The sequence below is a fragment of the Plasmodium relictum genome, assembly GCF_900005765.1.
Source record: "Plasmodium relictum strain SGS1 genome assembly, chromosome: 6".
Lineage (NCBI taxonomy): Eukaryota > Apicomplexa > Aconoidasida > Haemosporida > Plasmodiidae > Plasmodium > Plasmodium relictum.
The window spans coordinates 518749-534421 of record NC_041684.1 but is presented as its reverse complement, the minus strand read 5'-3'; the positions used below and the strand labels follow the sequence as shown (position 1 = coordinate 534421).

General features: G+C 20.8%; 4 protein-coding genes across 4 annotated transcripts, besides 1 other annotated feature; 3 read left to right on the top strand and 1 right to left on the bottom strand.

Moving 5' to 3' along the window:
- Positions 1–2543: 2543 nt before the first annotated feature.
- PRELSG_0613500 (RAP protein, putative) lies at positions 2544–3869 on the top strand (the record flags this gene model as incomplete). The annotated part of the gene is made up of 1 exon (XM_028675595.1): positions 2544–3869. One exon carries the CDS (start codon positions 2544–2546, stop codon positions 3867–3869), a length of 1326 nt encoding a protein of 441 aa, XP_028532168.1.
- Positions 3870–4927: 1058 nt separating this feature from the next.
- Positions 4928–7724, top strand: PRELSG_0613400 (conserved Plasmodium protein, unknown function; the record flags this gene model as incomplete). Its single annotated transcript, XM_028675594.1, has 3 exons — positions 4928–4993; positions 5328–5576; positions 5787–7724. The coding sequence occupies 3 exons, from the start codon at positions 4928–4930 to the stop codon at positions 7722–7724; spliced, it is 2253 nt and encodes a 750-aa protein (XP_028532167.1).
- Positions 7725–9039: 1315 nt separating this feature from the next.
- Positions 9040–10137, bottom strand: ADA (adenosine deaminase, putative; the record flags this gene model as incomplete). Its single annotated transcript, XM_028675593.1, has 1 exon — positions 9040–10137. One exon carries the CDS (start codon positions 10135–10137, stop codon positions 9040–9042), a length of 1098 nt encoding a protein of 365 aa, XP_028532166.1.
- An 860-nt stretch (positions 10138–10997) lies between these two features.
- On the top strand, positions 10998–11348 carry PRELSG_0613200 (conserved Plasmodium protein, unknown function; the record flags this gene model as incomplete). Its single annotated transcript, XM_028675592.1, has 1 exon — positions 10998–11348. The coding sequence occupies one exon, from the start codon at positions 10998–11000 to the stop codon at positions 11346–11348; it is 351 nt and encodes a 116-aa protein (XP_028532165.1).
- A 355-nt stretch (positions 11349–11703) lies between these two features.
- Positions 11704–15673: part of a repeat region that runs on past the window's edge.

Sequence of the window (15673 nt, the reverse complement as noted above, 5' to 3'; positions counted from 1 at the left end):
GGGTTATTTAGAAAAATGAAAATATACATTAATTTAATATTTTTTTTTTTTTAATATTAATAATGATAGAAATTGCAAAAGTTCCGAAAAAAAAAAAAAGAAAATGGAAACTTATGTAATTTAAAAATACACAATTAAAAAATATTTAACAAATTCATTTTAAGGTTAACATGTGCAAATATGGTAACTATTGCATGCTACGAATTATATTTTCTAAAAAAATTACTTCAAAATTATATTTATTTTAATTATTTTTAATAATTTTGTATTTAATTTTCCTTTTTTTTTCACTTGAATATTTATATTATTATTTATTTTTTTTTTTTTTATTAACATATAATGAATCTTTTTATTGAACATACAATAAAAAAAAATTGGTATTGTATTGCCATACTAATTTTATTTTATGTATTATCTTCACATTTACTTTTTAAAATAAAGGAAAATAATTCATATGGTCGAGAGAAAATACGTATTCTCCGAATAAAAAAATAATTTTTAAAAGGACGATACATAATAATTAAAATCAAATATATGTATATTTTATATATATACAATATATATATATATATATATATATAGAGTGCATATAACTTATTAGATAAAAAAATAATATTTTTTTCTAATGAAAAATAAAATGTTTGCTATTTAATGATTATTTAAAAAAAATTACTTTTTAATAAAGATTGGACATAAATAGTCTTTTTTAACTACTCTTGAGAAATAAAGTAAATAACTTGTTATTGCTTTTAAGATAATAAATTTTTGTACATACTATAATTTTTTAAATAAAAAGTATTTGCTAAAATAAAATGTTTTATTATTACTTTTTTTCTTTTATTATTTCCTAGTTTTATATAAAACATTAATATAGTTTATCAAGAAATTGTTGATATATACATATAAATATTTATACGATTTTTATTTATCACTATATATACTTACAATAAAAAATGAATATTTAAAATTATATTAAAATAAGACACATAAATATGGATATTCATATTTTTTAAAAATATAAATAAATAATAAAATAGTTATAATATTTTAATATAGTAAAAATGAATAAATACAAATATATTCATACATAAGAAAATAATTTTTTAACCTATTTAAAAAAATGAAGAAAAAAAAAAATAAATAACACATAATAAAAAAATAAGTAATCATAATATTTGTTAAATTACGATATAAATAAAAAATCAAGAGGAGAAATATTTTCTTTTTATGGCATCTTAATTTATTATTTAGAAAAAAGAAAATAGATATAACAAAAATAACTTTTATTAATATTTAGCTTCAAAAAAAAAAAATAAAATATATATATAGACTTCAACTTTTATGATATAACAATTTCTTTTCTTCTTATTATACGTTGTGTAAAAAAAAATTTTTAAAAAATTTTACAAAAATCAGTTTTATAATTCTTACTATTGAGAAGGTAGTATTTTATTGTAATATAATATATTCGATGAAATAGTTTTGATATCTCATTTTAAGAGAAAATATTATGTTACTATAAAATAATACATTTTAAAAATACATTCAACTTTTTTTATGAATAAATATAATTTTTCATTTCCATATATTTTTATAAATAATTTATAATATTTACTATTAAAAAAAAAAATAGCAATAATAAAATAAAATAAAACATTGAAATAATATATTTGAGGTTTAAAAAAATATTTAATTTTTTTGTAAGTCTTTGGATTATTAGAATTAAAAACATGTTATTTTAAAAAAAAATCTTAATTTTTATATATATAAAGATAAAATAAAAAAAAAATGGAGAAGAGAAAAAAAAAAAAAAAAAAAAGGAAAAGAAATGAAAAGAAAAAAAAAAGAAAATTGTCATTTTTAATGATATTTATAAAAATATATTGAGGAAATAATGATCCAAAAATAAAAAAATAAGTTACAGAATAAATAAAATTTATTAATTATATATATTATATATATTTGCTAAAATATTTATTTAGTTTATGTGACTTAAATATACTTTTTTTTCATGTGAAATTTTCCTTTAAAATATTTAAAAGAAAGATTATACTTAAAAAAAGAAAGAAAAATAAATATATAGAAAAAATTTACAATATAATTACATAATTATGTAAAATTCTTTTTATCTTTCGAAAATATAGAGTAATAACAGCAGAAAAAAAAATTCCATTTTAACAAATATTCTCAAATATGATATATCATTACGAATAAAAAATTAATGTAATAATAATAATATAATCAAAATGATAATTTTACAAAATAATGTAAAAAAATTGTTTTGATTACTATGATATTTAAAAAAAAAATGTTATAGCATTGTATATATGTGCTAAACATATATATTTACTCAAATGCTATATATTTTTTTTTTCCTTACTAAATATAATTTCTATGAAATGATCTTATTTACAATATCAGGGGTGTATAGGCATTAGCATTTGACTTTAATATTATATTTTCTGATTTTTTTTTTTTTTTTTTTTTGAATTCCAAATTTTAGTACTAGATAATATTTTTTTATTTTAAAATTATAAGAAAAAATGGGACTAATAAGGCCAAGAGAAAGAGTTATTATTAATGCTATAAGAAGAGAAAGTAGAATAAAATATAAGGCAAAGCGTATGCACAAAAGATTTCGTTCATGGGCCCAACAAAGAACTCGAGAATATTGGTTACCTATGAATGTATGTTTAACAAGCAATGTAGAACTAATGGATGGTCAATACATTTCTGCGTGTGTTCAAAAAGCAGCAACATTAAGAAAACATGATTATGAATTATGGAGAGGATACAGTAAAAGAATTTTAGAAATTTCTGAAACTTTAACTCCTCAACAAATTGGTTATATTTTTTATGGAATGGGTAAAAGCAAATTTTTAAACACCGAATTTTATGATAAATTTTTAACGTCAATACAAAATAATTTGGATAGTTTTTATAGTCATCCCTTGATGTGTGTAGCATGGTCTCTAAATAGAGTATTAATAAGAAAGGAAGAGTTTTTCAAGGAATTTTGCAAAACTGTTATAAGTAAATCTGATGATATTAGAACAAAAGATTTAATTAAGATAAATACATCTATCGCAAAACTAAGTATTCATGACAAAAATTTTAAAAGTCATGTGAATAAAAATATGATAAATAAATTGGAAATAATATTTGCACAAGATTTTCGAAATGTAATAAATGATGTTACATTAATTAATTTATACGATGATGAAGTCAAAAAATATATATTAACAAGATTCAGCAATATGTTTATATGTGCAAGGCCACAGCATTATAAGAATGCATATAAATCTGCAGTTGCAGTAAGGGTATTATTTCCTCATGTATGGGATTCTTTGTCAAATAAAGTAAAAAGTTTTTATGTTAGATTAAGTATGAGAAGAATTCCAGAAATTTCTAGAAAACCATCTGAATTTCAGTGGGAAGTTTCTGACTGTCTAGCCAAATTGGGCATTAGTCATAGAAACACTTTTTTATGGGGATGTTACTTTATTGACATTGGTGAAATTAATGAAAAAAGAAACTGTTGGTTTGTTGATGGCCCTACCTGCTTTTATACATCAACTAATCAATATACAGAAAGTGTAAAATTACAGCATAGGATTTTATATGATTTAGGATGGAATATTAGACGCATTGTATGGTTAGATTGGTTAAAATTTGGAAATGATATAAAAAAAAAAATTGAATATGTTAAAAAATTAAGAGAAAAAGAACCATTAGGAAAAAATTTAGACCATTTCCCAAATATAAGTGCAGAGGATATAAAAAATAAATTAAAGGAATTAAAGTTCTATAAAATTCAAAAAGAAATAGAAAAAACAAAAAACGAACCCAAAATACATCTTTCGCTATAAGCTCAAAATTTTTCTTAAAAATTGAATGACTGTTTATATTGTATATTATTAATAAATACCTAGAAAAAGTAAAAAAAAAAGAGAGATAAAGAGAATCATAGTGAATTTTTAAAAATGCAAAACAATATTTAATGTAAATGCAACTTGTGTCAGTCTAAAAAAAAAAAGGAAAGAATTAAAGGAAATATAGAAGTAAAATTATTATATAAATTACAATCAAAATAATATAGAAAATTATTTTAAAATTTTAAGGATGCATTATTAAATATTTCGTTTTTATTTACTAGGAGGGGATATTAATATATTAATTTTTTTTTTCGTGTTTTGAGAAAAACATAATTTTCTATTAAATTTTAAAATTGAGGCATATTTTTGTTTTTGTATTTTTTAAATTTCTTTTATATAATATATTATTTATATTGATATCTATTTTATTTTATTATTTTTATTTTATACTTTTCTTTTTTTGTTTTTAATATAGTATATAATAAAAATTATGACATATATTATTCTTTTTGTCATAAAATTTTAAATAATGTATAATGATCTCTTTTTTTAATTTTTTTTTTTTTTTTTTTTTATTATTACTCAGATGTATATTTTATAAGTATACATCAAAAAGATAAAAAAAAAAAAGAAATATATTTAAAGATCAACAATTTGATTTAATATGAAATTAAGTGTAAAAATTTAAATTAATCTTCCATAGATTTGTTCTACATGCAATATGTTATTAAAAAAAAAAAAAATTTAATACATAGAAAAAAATAGCAAAGGAAATTAAAAGTTACTTATAAATATATTTCATTGAGAAAAAAATAAAATTATGGGAGTTTTTAAGTTTTTTTATTATTTTCTTTAAATTGATGTGAAGTTATAAATCATAAAGTTCTTTATATATATATGTATATATGCAAAATTACAAATCACACAGGAATAAAGGTCATGCATGATTACATATAATACACATATTAATATATATTTTAACACAATAATAATATCATGAACATTGTTTGTAAATATAAAATTAAATGGATAGGACTCTATTAAAAAAAAAAATGATGATATTTTATATTTTCAAAAATGCTATAATTTTATATTATATAATTTGGTCATTTCATAAAGTAAATAAAAAAATTATATACATGTATATATCATAATACACTTCTAATTTGGAAGGAAGCTTTTGTTTTTCTATTTATAATAAGACTTAATGCAAAAAGGAAAAATGAATGAAAAAATTTTAAAATATTATTTCTTATTGATGTCTACAAATATTTCATTATTTGAGAAAAATTGTCTTATCTATATTTTTTTTTTTTTCCAAATAATATATTTTTGAATTAAAATTAATATATATGATATTTACCAAATATGAAATAACACAAATTTTTATTTTTGTATTTACTTATTTACTAATAATTATATATATATATCTATTTTTATTTTTAATTTTAGATTGACATAAATTGTGCTGTTAAATATATCGATACAATGGATAAATTAGACGATAATACTTTATTAGCCTTTTTTTTATTAGTGCAGCTAGAAATTCCCTATTTTTTAGAAAAATTTTCACAAAAACTAAAGTATGAAAAAGTAATTGATGCTACCATATATGTTTTTAATGAAGAAATTTCCAAAACTGAATTTAAAAATGAAGAAAAAGAATATTTCATCCAAGATATAAAATATATTGTCATAGGGGTATAAAATATTTAACATATATTTTTTATATGATTTAGTAGTTCTCATTATTTATATAAATTATATGAAATTAATATAAAAAAATATTGTATTGAACATTGTATAATTTTTTGTTGGAGATATAAAAGAATATTTTTACTACTTAATTCTTAATCCTATATTTTCTTATATATATACATGTATATCCACATTTTTTTTTCTTTTTTATAGCTTAAGAACATTTTGACAGATATTAAAAAAGAAAATAAAAAATATTTTACCTGGTTAAATTTAATTTATGATGAATGCTGGTACAAGGAAAAAAATTGTGAACATTTAACTTCAAATAATTGTACATTATCTGTTTTAGCTATGATTCCGAAAAGATCATTAAAAATAACATGTATTGATTGTGCTATATATGCAATGAATTACGCATCGCATTCAAAATATTTATTTAAAATGTTTTCTCAAATAGAACATTGTTATGATAACAATAATTCACATTTAATTAAATTAAGTAAAGATATTGGTTTAGTAAGGGAAAATAGAATTTACCTAAGTAGTTTAGAGAAAATATCTGTCTTAAAAAATGTAAGAAGTGAAATAATTGTTTTAAATATAAAAAATGCTGTAGGTTTAATAAATTTATTAAAAACAGGAGGTCATGGAAAATTTATACGTGTCATTAATCAATCTCTTTTTGATGTAATAAAAAAAAGTGTAAAAGACTACTTAAAAAATTTAAACTATAACAATGCTTATAAAAGTGATGAGAATATAATGAATTTGGAAATGGAAAAATCTCTTACTTTAACTGTAAATGGCTATTTGTTTTCTGATAAAAATAGTAAAGAAGTCTTGCGTTTCTATGATTTTGGATTATTTTTGTCAGGAATTCATTTAAAAAAATGCACTTCCTTATTAACAAATAGTAATTTAATAATTCAAATTGAAATAGGGAATATTAAAAATAATACTCCTCTTGAAAATGGTAAAATTTTAAACTTAATAGAATATGAATTATTCTTAAATTCTTTCCTACATTTTGGATCAAATTATTATTCTAAAGTAGTCATGCTATTAAAAAAAGTCATTTATATGAAAGGGAATAGCTGGAATGATATATTTACATACGATGAATTTAATCGAAATAATTCTGTTATTGATGATTCGGTAACTAATACTAATGATGAACCTTCTAATATGTTCAATAATTTAAAATACAACTCTTTAGAAGATCATATTGAAGAAAGAAAAAAAATAGAAGAATTTAAAAAAAATCAAATAGAATTAATGGAAGATCAAACAGTTATTTTTATTATAATGGTAAATATATTACCAGAAAATAAATATGCTTTATTAAAAAAAAAAATAATTGATCTTTTAAAAAATCCTGTAAACTCTAGATCATTAGAAGGGTTTCAATTTGATGATATTAAATTAATTAGTGAAAAATTAATTGAAGTATTAGGAGAATCATTTAATGGTTCTCAAAATAATACAAGAAGACGAACACATTATTTCGGTTCTAGAATAAACAAAAGGGAAGTGGAATCAGTAGAAAAATTAATACAACCAGGAAAAAAATTAATTCAGATAGCATTTCATAATTTTACTTCTATACCATTAGAAAATAGAACAAAAATTTATTCAGCTAAAAAAATGTTTTCTTTATTTGAGCATAGAATTCATTATTACAATGAATGGAATACTCAAATTTTATTTAGTAAAAAAATATATCCTGAAGATATACTCATAACTAAAAATTACGTATATTCTCAAGAAAAATCAAATAAGAATCATTGGTTCATTGTATCATTCACAGTTATTCCTTTTTTAATAATTATATTGTTATTTGTTGTCTACAAGTATACGTTCCCTGAAAGACTACAATTTCATTTTTTTTCTAGGAAAAAAACAAAAAAACATAAATATAGTTGTCCTACTTGTTATAAAAGTTGTAGAGGTTTTTCTAGATTGAAAAAAAAATCCCATAAATTGAATAAAAGATTAATGAATAAAGACTCATATAATTTATTGAAAAATAAAAAAGAGTTAAGATATATGTCTAGAGCAAAAAGTAGTACTAAATCTCGTCAATCAAAAAAAAAGAAAACAGAGAAAGATATATTTTTTGAAGATATTGAAACAAATAATGTATTTTAAGAGTACATCAATAAAAGAAAATGTTCAACAAATTTAAAAAGAAGAAATTTGAACTTGCTATAAAAAGTTACAAAAAATGTACTAAGAAAGATATATAAAGAAAAAAAAAAAATAGGAAATTCAATAAGAATAAGAACTGTTTATAAAAGGAACATTTTATTATTCAAAAATGCCTAATTCTTATGATAAATTAGAGGTATATATATATAGAGAGAGAGAATTACATAAGAAAAATTAATACGAAATAACCTCTTCATGATAAAAAAAGAAAAGATTATTGAATTAAAAAGTCTTATAAAAATTATGAAATGAATTTTTTTAAAAAAAGTTTCCGATGTCTTTAAAAATCAGAAATATAAAAAAATCATATGGCCTATTTTTTGTAAAATTTTTTTATCAATTTTGTATTCTCATTAAGTTTAAATAACTTTACTGATATTTTTTTACAAACGCAACATATTAATCATATGAATACTTAAAATTATCAAAAATGTATATTTAATTTATTTTTAAATCTTTAATAAAATTTATAAAAAAACTGTTGTTTAAATTAATATTATTCATAATATATATTTACAAAGTTTTTATTATTATAAATTTCCTATTTTTCATATTTTTTTATTTTATTTAATAATCATTTTATAACTATACAAATATTTTGTTTAGTTATTTTTGTCTATTTTATTTTTCTTTTTAGTTTTTTTTTTCTTTTTTTGTTGTTTTATAGTTTGAATAATAAGAAGAAATACATGTGCATTTAAAAAAAAAATGCTCTTCTTAAATTTTCTATATTCTTTTATTATTTGTTATGGTTTATTTTTTTATTATCTTTTATATATATACTTAATTTTTTAATATTTATTTTTTAATTATTTTTATTTTATGTAAAATAATAAAAAAGTTGAAGTTTATTTTTCATTTATTTTTTTTTAGCACTGAAACTTATAATTTATTTTTATCTCATTAAATAATACTTATAAAAATACTAAAATAAGGATTTTCATTCATAAAATTACAAATACTTTATTTTTAATTTTAAAATATAAAAAAAAATTTTATCTAATCTATAAAGTACTCATATATATATTAATGTTTAATTTGTTCAATATATATAGTAAAAAATTCTTAAAACTCCAACCATGGAAAATTATAAACATATATTATATAAATATATATATACATTTAAAACCTTTATAACTTATATATTTTTAATTAAAATATAATCTTTTCAATATATATAAGCATTTTAATTATATTTAGTTTTAATGCATATATATATATATATATATATGTGTACACATTTACATAAGTATTTTTAGAAAAAATACAACTTCTTCAATTTGTCTTTTATCTCTGATTTGATAAAAGATTTTTCCAATGCCCATAAGTTCATTTTCATAAAATCTTCTAAATTAAAATTTAAGTTTATGTATAGCTCCTCGTATTCATCAACGAGTTCTGTTAGAAACATCCCAGGGTCATCAGAATTTACTGAAACTTTTACTCCAGCTTCATATAATCTTCTTATGGGATGTGTGTCCATTGACTTAACATTATTTAATAATAAGTTAGATATCGGGCAAACTTCTAATAAGATATCATTTTCTTTTACTAAATTCACTAAATCTTCTGATTCAATAACTCTTATTCCATGTCCTAATCTTTTTGCTTTTAATACTTCAATTGCTGAATAAATTGTATTTAAATTAGGTAAAGTTATATCTTCTCCTGCATGAATAGTTAAGGATATACCATTTTCTCTTACATTATCGTAAATTTCTTTATAAGGTTTTAAATCACGTTCATGTCCTGCATGATCAAATCCAATAAAATCTTTTTTATTTTTTATGCAAAAGTCAGCAGCCTTTCTTAAACTTTCTTCTGAAATTCCTGTTTCCCCAATACATATCAAACCAACATGAATCTTATGATTTAATTCTTCCACTGCTTCAGTTATACCCTCAACTATTGATTTATGAATTAAGTCAATACATAAACTATGTTTATATGCAATATATGAAGGAGAATAACGAAATTCAATTAAAATTACACCTTCTTTATATTTATTAAATACAGCTTCTTTAGCTATTTCTTTTATGACATCATAATTTATAAAAATATCAGTAACTCTCCTTGACCTTTCAATAAATTCACTTAGTGATTTTCCCCTCTCTTTAAATAAATAATATTCAACAACTTCGTCATCTGTTAAATCTGGTTGCAAATTATATTTACGAACGCACCTCAAAAAAAATTCTAAAGAAAAACATAAATCTAAATGGCAGTGTAGTTCGCATTTAGGTATTCTTTTCCATATCTTATATCTTTCTTTTTTATCTAAACTTTTTAAATTTATGTTTAGTTCATCTTTTTTTAAAAAATCTATATCTTTGTGTAAAACAGTCATTTTCATAGAAAATAAAAGCAATTTTTTTTTTTATATTATTTTGTTTTATTTTATTTTTATTTTATTTGTTTTATTTTATTTTTATTCTATTTTTATTTTATTTTGTTTTTATTTTATATTATTTGCTTGTGTTTATTTTTATTTTTAAGTATTTTTTTTTTTATTTAACTTTTTAAATAATATATGTTAAAATAAAATTCTTAAAAAAAAATAATGTGAAAAAAATATATAAAAAAATATGTAAAAAAAAAAACATAGAAATAATGAAAATAATTATAAGAATAAATTATAAAGTCTTATTTATTTATTTGAAAGAAAATTTCAAGGGGAATATATTGAGACATTTTTAAAAGAAAACTGTTTACTAAAATTAGTGATTTTTAAATGCACTACTATTTTAAAGGTATTTTTTAATGGTATCTTTAAAAATAAATTTAAAAAAATTTCTCCACTTATTTTTACTTTTTTATTACATACATTACATTTTATTTTTTATTTTTTGTGTTACCAATACAATACTTTCGATTGCTATTTCTTTTTTTTTTTTTATTCTAATTTTATGTATTTTATATTATAATTAATGTTTGTCTCTTTATTTTTTTTTTTCTTTTTTTTCACTTTCTTTTTAGTTAAGGAATAAGAAATTGTAAAAATTTATTAAAAAATAAAATCAGATACATTTCTTTATTTTAATGAAACATAGTGGACTTTATTTTTTTTTTTTTTTTGTGAAAATTTAAGTAAATATTCACTTTTCCCTATTTTTAATATAAAAAAAAAATATAATATAGAAAAAAAAATGAACTTTTTTTTTATATTTCAGGTTTTTCTATATTAATATTCCTTACTATTTTAATTTATTCAATATGAATATTATGGAAAATAAAGAAAATAATAAAGAAAAAGATAAAAAAAAGGAATCAGATAAAGATTTAGAAAATTGGAGTATTAAATATAGTGTATATAATTCATGTTTTTTATTACTTTCTAGTTTGCAACTATATTTTTTAGGGGAAAAAACAAAACAAAAAAAAAAATGTTTTAATTTAAATAGAACAGATTTTTTGAAAAAAAAAAAACATAGTAAAATCTTGTTGAAACATAACTTTTTAAATGATTATAGTATGTATTATAAAGAACAAAAAAAAATATTTCTAGATGAAGAATCTTCATATGTCATACCACTTTATAAGAAAAATAGAAAAAAAAAAGAATAATTAGTATATCATTATTTTCGTAACTTCTAAACATATATTTTGTAATACTTTTTACAATTAAAAAATTTATACTTTGAAAGAACAAAAATTTTTTTTTTTTTCATTATAAAAAATATTATTTAATTTTTAAAATATACATTTATCTTTTCAATTTTTTTTGTAATATGGTCAATGAATAAATCCATTTCCCTTAATTAATATGCATTTTAATTATTTAAAATTTAAATAATTATGTTTTCTTTAGGAAAATATTGCATGCTAAAAAAAAAAAAAAAATAAGCTATTAAAACCTTGACTAACTTAGTGTGTCTCATTATATTTTTTTTTTAAGACATATCTCTGCTATAATTATATTATATCTTTTTTTTTTATAATTTTTTTTTGAGAAAAAGAGAATTTGAAAAAAAGAATTTTGAATGGAAAAGGTTAGCAAGTGGATTGCTTTTATTTTTTTTTGAACTTTTATAGATTTTTAAAATTTTAGTGATTTAATTAATTTTGTATTATAAATAAAATCTATAATACAAAATTATAAAGGAGTCCTAAATTTTGCTCTTTATTAACTTGTATATTCATTACTTTTATCCGAGTCTTTGAATATCCAATTAATAAATCAATTGATGTCCAAAGCAGGATTCGAAGCCCACGGAAAAAATTTTTTTATTTGAAAAAAAAAAATATTTTTTTTATTTTCAATTATGGAAGAAGATATTAAAAGGTTTGGTTTGGAGTTACTTGAGGAAATTACAGATTTAGCAGATCTTATGTTTTTGAAGAAATTTCTAATCAGGATTCTACTAAAGTTAATTTAGTAGAAGAAATGGGAAAACTGGATGAGGAGAATTTAGAGAACTACATTATTTGGTTTGAAAAGTTTGAAGGAAGAGTAAAAATATTGGAGTTAACTAAAATTCAGGTATGTATGATATTGGAATCATTATTATCAAGAACTCATTTATAAAACTTTTATGAATTAAGTACCAATATTGAAGTAAATAGTATGTTAGAACTGAAGATTAAACTAGCTTAACATATATTTAAATATAATGACATTATGGTTGCTCAATTAAAAAAATTCTGTACATCTAACAAAGAATTAAGTATAAAAGATGCAATAGATTTATTTATCAAAGACTGCATGATATATTCTAATATCTGTTTATGTTTCAAAGAGATAAATTGTTTTTCCGCAAATTATTTGTGGAAATGTTTTAGGTTACGTGCCCCTGAGAATTATTTAATGTTGATACCTCAAAACATACCTAAGAATATGACTCTTAAAGAAGCTATATATTATGTATTGGATATAAAGGTTCCTGAATCTAAAGAATGAACCAATATATTGGTGTATTTGCATTAAAACGTGGACATGAGACTGAACATAGAAAAGTTTCAAATAGAAAGACTAATAAGTGTTATTGTTGTGGTGAAAATGGTCATTTAAAGAGAGATTGTGAACATAGTAAAAAGAGATGTGATAATTGTCATATTATAGGACATTTAAAAGCAGTATGTCCAAATAAAGTTATGAGAGATAAAGAAAATGAAATAAAAGGTATGATAATAGATAAAATATATGATCATGTCTTCAAAATTTTTTAAAATGAAACTGATTTGAAGAAAATAGATATGTTTAAGAAGTATTTAGAAAAGTTATCAGCTGAGCGTACAAAGCAAAGAGAAAGAGCTAAAGAAAAATATCATAGAGATAAATTACGCAATGAAGAAGAAAAACTTTTTAAGAAGAAAAATAGAATTAATAAGTTGAGTTTGGAAAATTCTGAAAAGGAAGAGAACGGAGAAGAAGATGATTCAGAAAATGAAAGAGAAGAGAAAGAGATGTCTGTTAATAGAGTTCAAAGTGATGAAAGTCGTAAAGAACATAATAAAAAGAGTAATCAAATTGTTAAGATAAATGGGAAAATTATAGAAGTATTACTTTACTCTGGAGCTGATTTATGTACAATATCTGAAGATATGTCTAGTAAATTAGAAATAAAATTTGATCCTAATGTTCATTCTTTTAAGGTTAGTGGAGTAGCAGGTAAATCAAAGGAGAAAATGTCTGAAGAGGTCATAGTAGAGGCACAATCTACTAAAAGACAAGCCAAAGTGAAATTTGCAATAGTACCATCAAAGAAACCTCTTATATGGATAAGCTCTGATGCTATGCATGATTTAGGATTTTGTATTACAGAACAGAAAACTGTTATTCATTATTTTATGAGAGTAAAGATGGAACAGACTGAAGAAACGAGAGATACTGACCAACTTATTATTCAATGTTTAGTTGATAGGACTGATTTAATTTCAGAGGAATATAAGGATAAATTACATAAAGAACTTGAGTCTATTTCAGTATTATGGAGAAATAAAATTTTAGGAACCACTAATAAATACAAAATCTCAATTGATGTAAAAGGAAAACCTAAAAGATTTAGACTAAGACCATTGAGCGAAGAAATGTTAGCTGAGTTACATAAAAAAATTGATGAAATGTTACAATTAGGCGTAATAACTAAAGTTGATTATACAACTTGGGCTTCACCAATAGTATTAGTTAAAAAGAGAGATGGTGATTTTAGAGTTGCTATAGATTACCGTTATCTAAATAAACTTATTGTAGATGATGTGCGTACTATACCACATATAAAACATATATTTCAAATATTTTACGGAGCTAAATGGTTTTCTAAAATAGATCTTAAAAATGGATTTTGGAATATAGCATTAGATGAGGATAGTAAATCTTATACTGGTTTTATAGTACCTCAACGTGGAACATTTGTTTTTAATGTATTACCTTTTGGTTTGAAAACTAGTCCTACACAATTTCAAAGGATAATGGAAAATATTTTTATGGATTTAATTCGAGAAAAATGTATAGTTGTATATATAGATGGCATCATCATATTAACAAAAACAATTTTTGAACATTTTAGAATATGGAAGAAAGTAATTGCACTACTCATTGAAAATAATCTAGGAATAAATGTAGAAAAATGTGAATTATTTAAAACTTCTATAACCTATTTAGGACAAATAATCGATTATCAAAGGATAAAACCTTCACCAGACAGAATAAATACTATCACGGAAGCTACAAAGCCAAAAACGAAGAAGCAATTAAGATCTTTCTTAGGAACTGTTAATTATTATAGAAATTATATTATAAATCTCTCTGAACATCTATATTAGTTCCATTGACATCTAAAAAGAAAAAGTTTGTATGGACTAAAGAACATTTTCAAATATTTGAACAGATTAAGAGAAAAATGGCTGAAATTACATCATTGTCATTCCCTGAACCTGGAAAACCTTATATCATTTATACAGATGTATCTGACTGTGCTATAGGTTCTGTTTTAGTATAAGTAGATGAAAAGACTGGATTTAATAAATTTATTCATTTTACTTCTAGAAAGTTGAATGATGTACAAAGGAGAGGGAGTACTATAGAGAAAGAATTATTTGCTATAGTAATAGCATGTGAAACTTTTGACTATTATATAAAAGGATCCAAAACTTTAATTAAAACAAACTGTAAAGGTTTAACAGGATTAGAGTCAATTAACTCAGGGAAACTACATCGATGGAAATTGAGGCTATCTGAATTAAATTTAGAATTTAAGCATATTGATAGGGTTAAAAATAGCTTAGCCTATTGGATCACTAGGTCTGTAGAAGATGATATTGAAAGTCCCAATTACATGATATTGCAGTGTTATAAACCATTTGAGGAAAATGAAGATCCATATGTCATGCCATCAGTACAAGAAATAGCTGAAGCTGTTAAGATGGATAATAAAGAAACACCAAGAAATGTGATATGGAAGGATGAATTTCTGTACATTATAAAACAGGGAGATTATATATACCTGAGAAATATAGAGTTCACATAATGTATTGGTTTCACAATAGTAAATTTTCGAGACATTGTGAAGCTAATAAAACACTTAAGAAAGTTCAAAAACATTTCTGGTAGCCTAATATTAGTATAGATATTGAAGAATATGTTACAAATTGCTTAGTTTGCCAAGTAATGCGTAATAAAAAGTTTAAACCCGATCTAAATCAATCATTATCAAAACCGAATCTATTTGGTATACTTTCATTAGACATAGTAGGACCAAGAAAATGGAAAGGGAAAGAATATTATATACAATTAGCAATTGATCATTTCTCACGTTTTATGGTAACTAATGTAATAGATAAGCTTCCTACTACTATAGATGCCATTAGGATGTTAAAAGATAATTGGGTTCCTTATATTGGTTGCCCTAATAGTATACATACTGATCGAGGTTCTATATACATGAATCAGG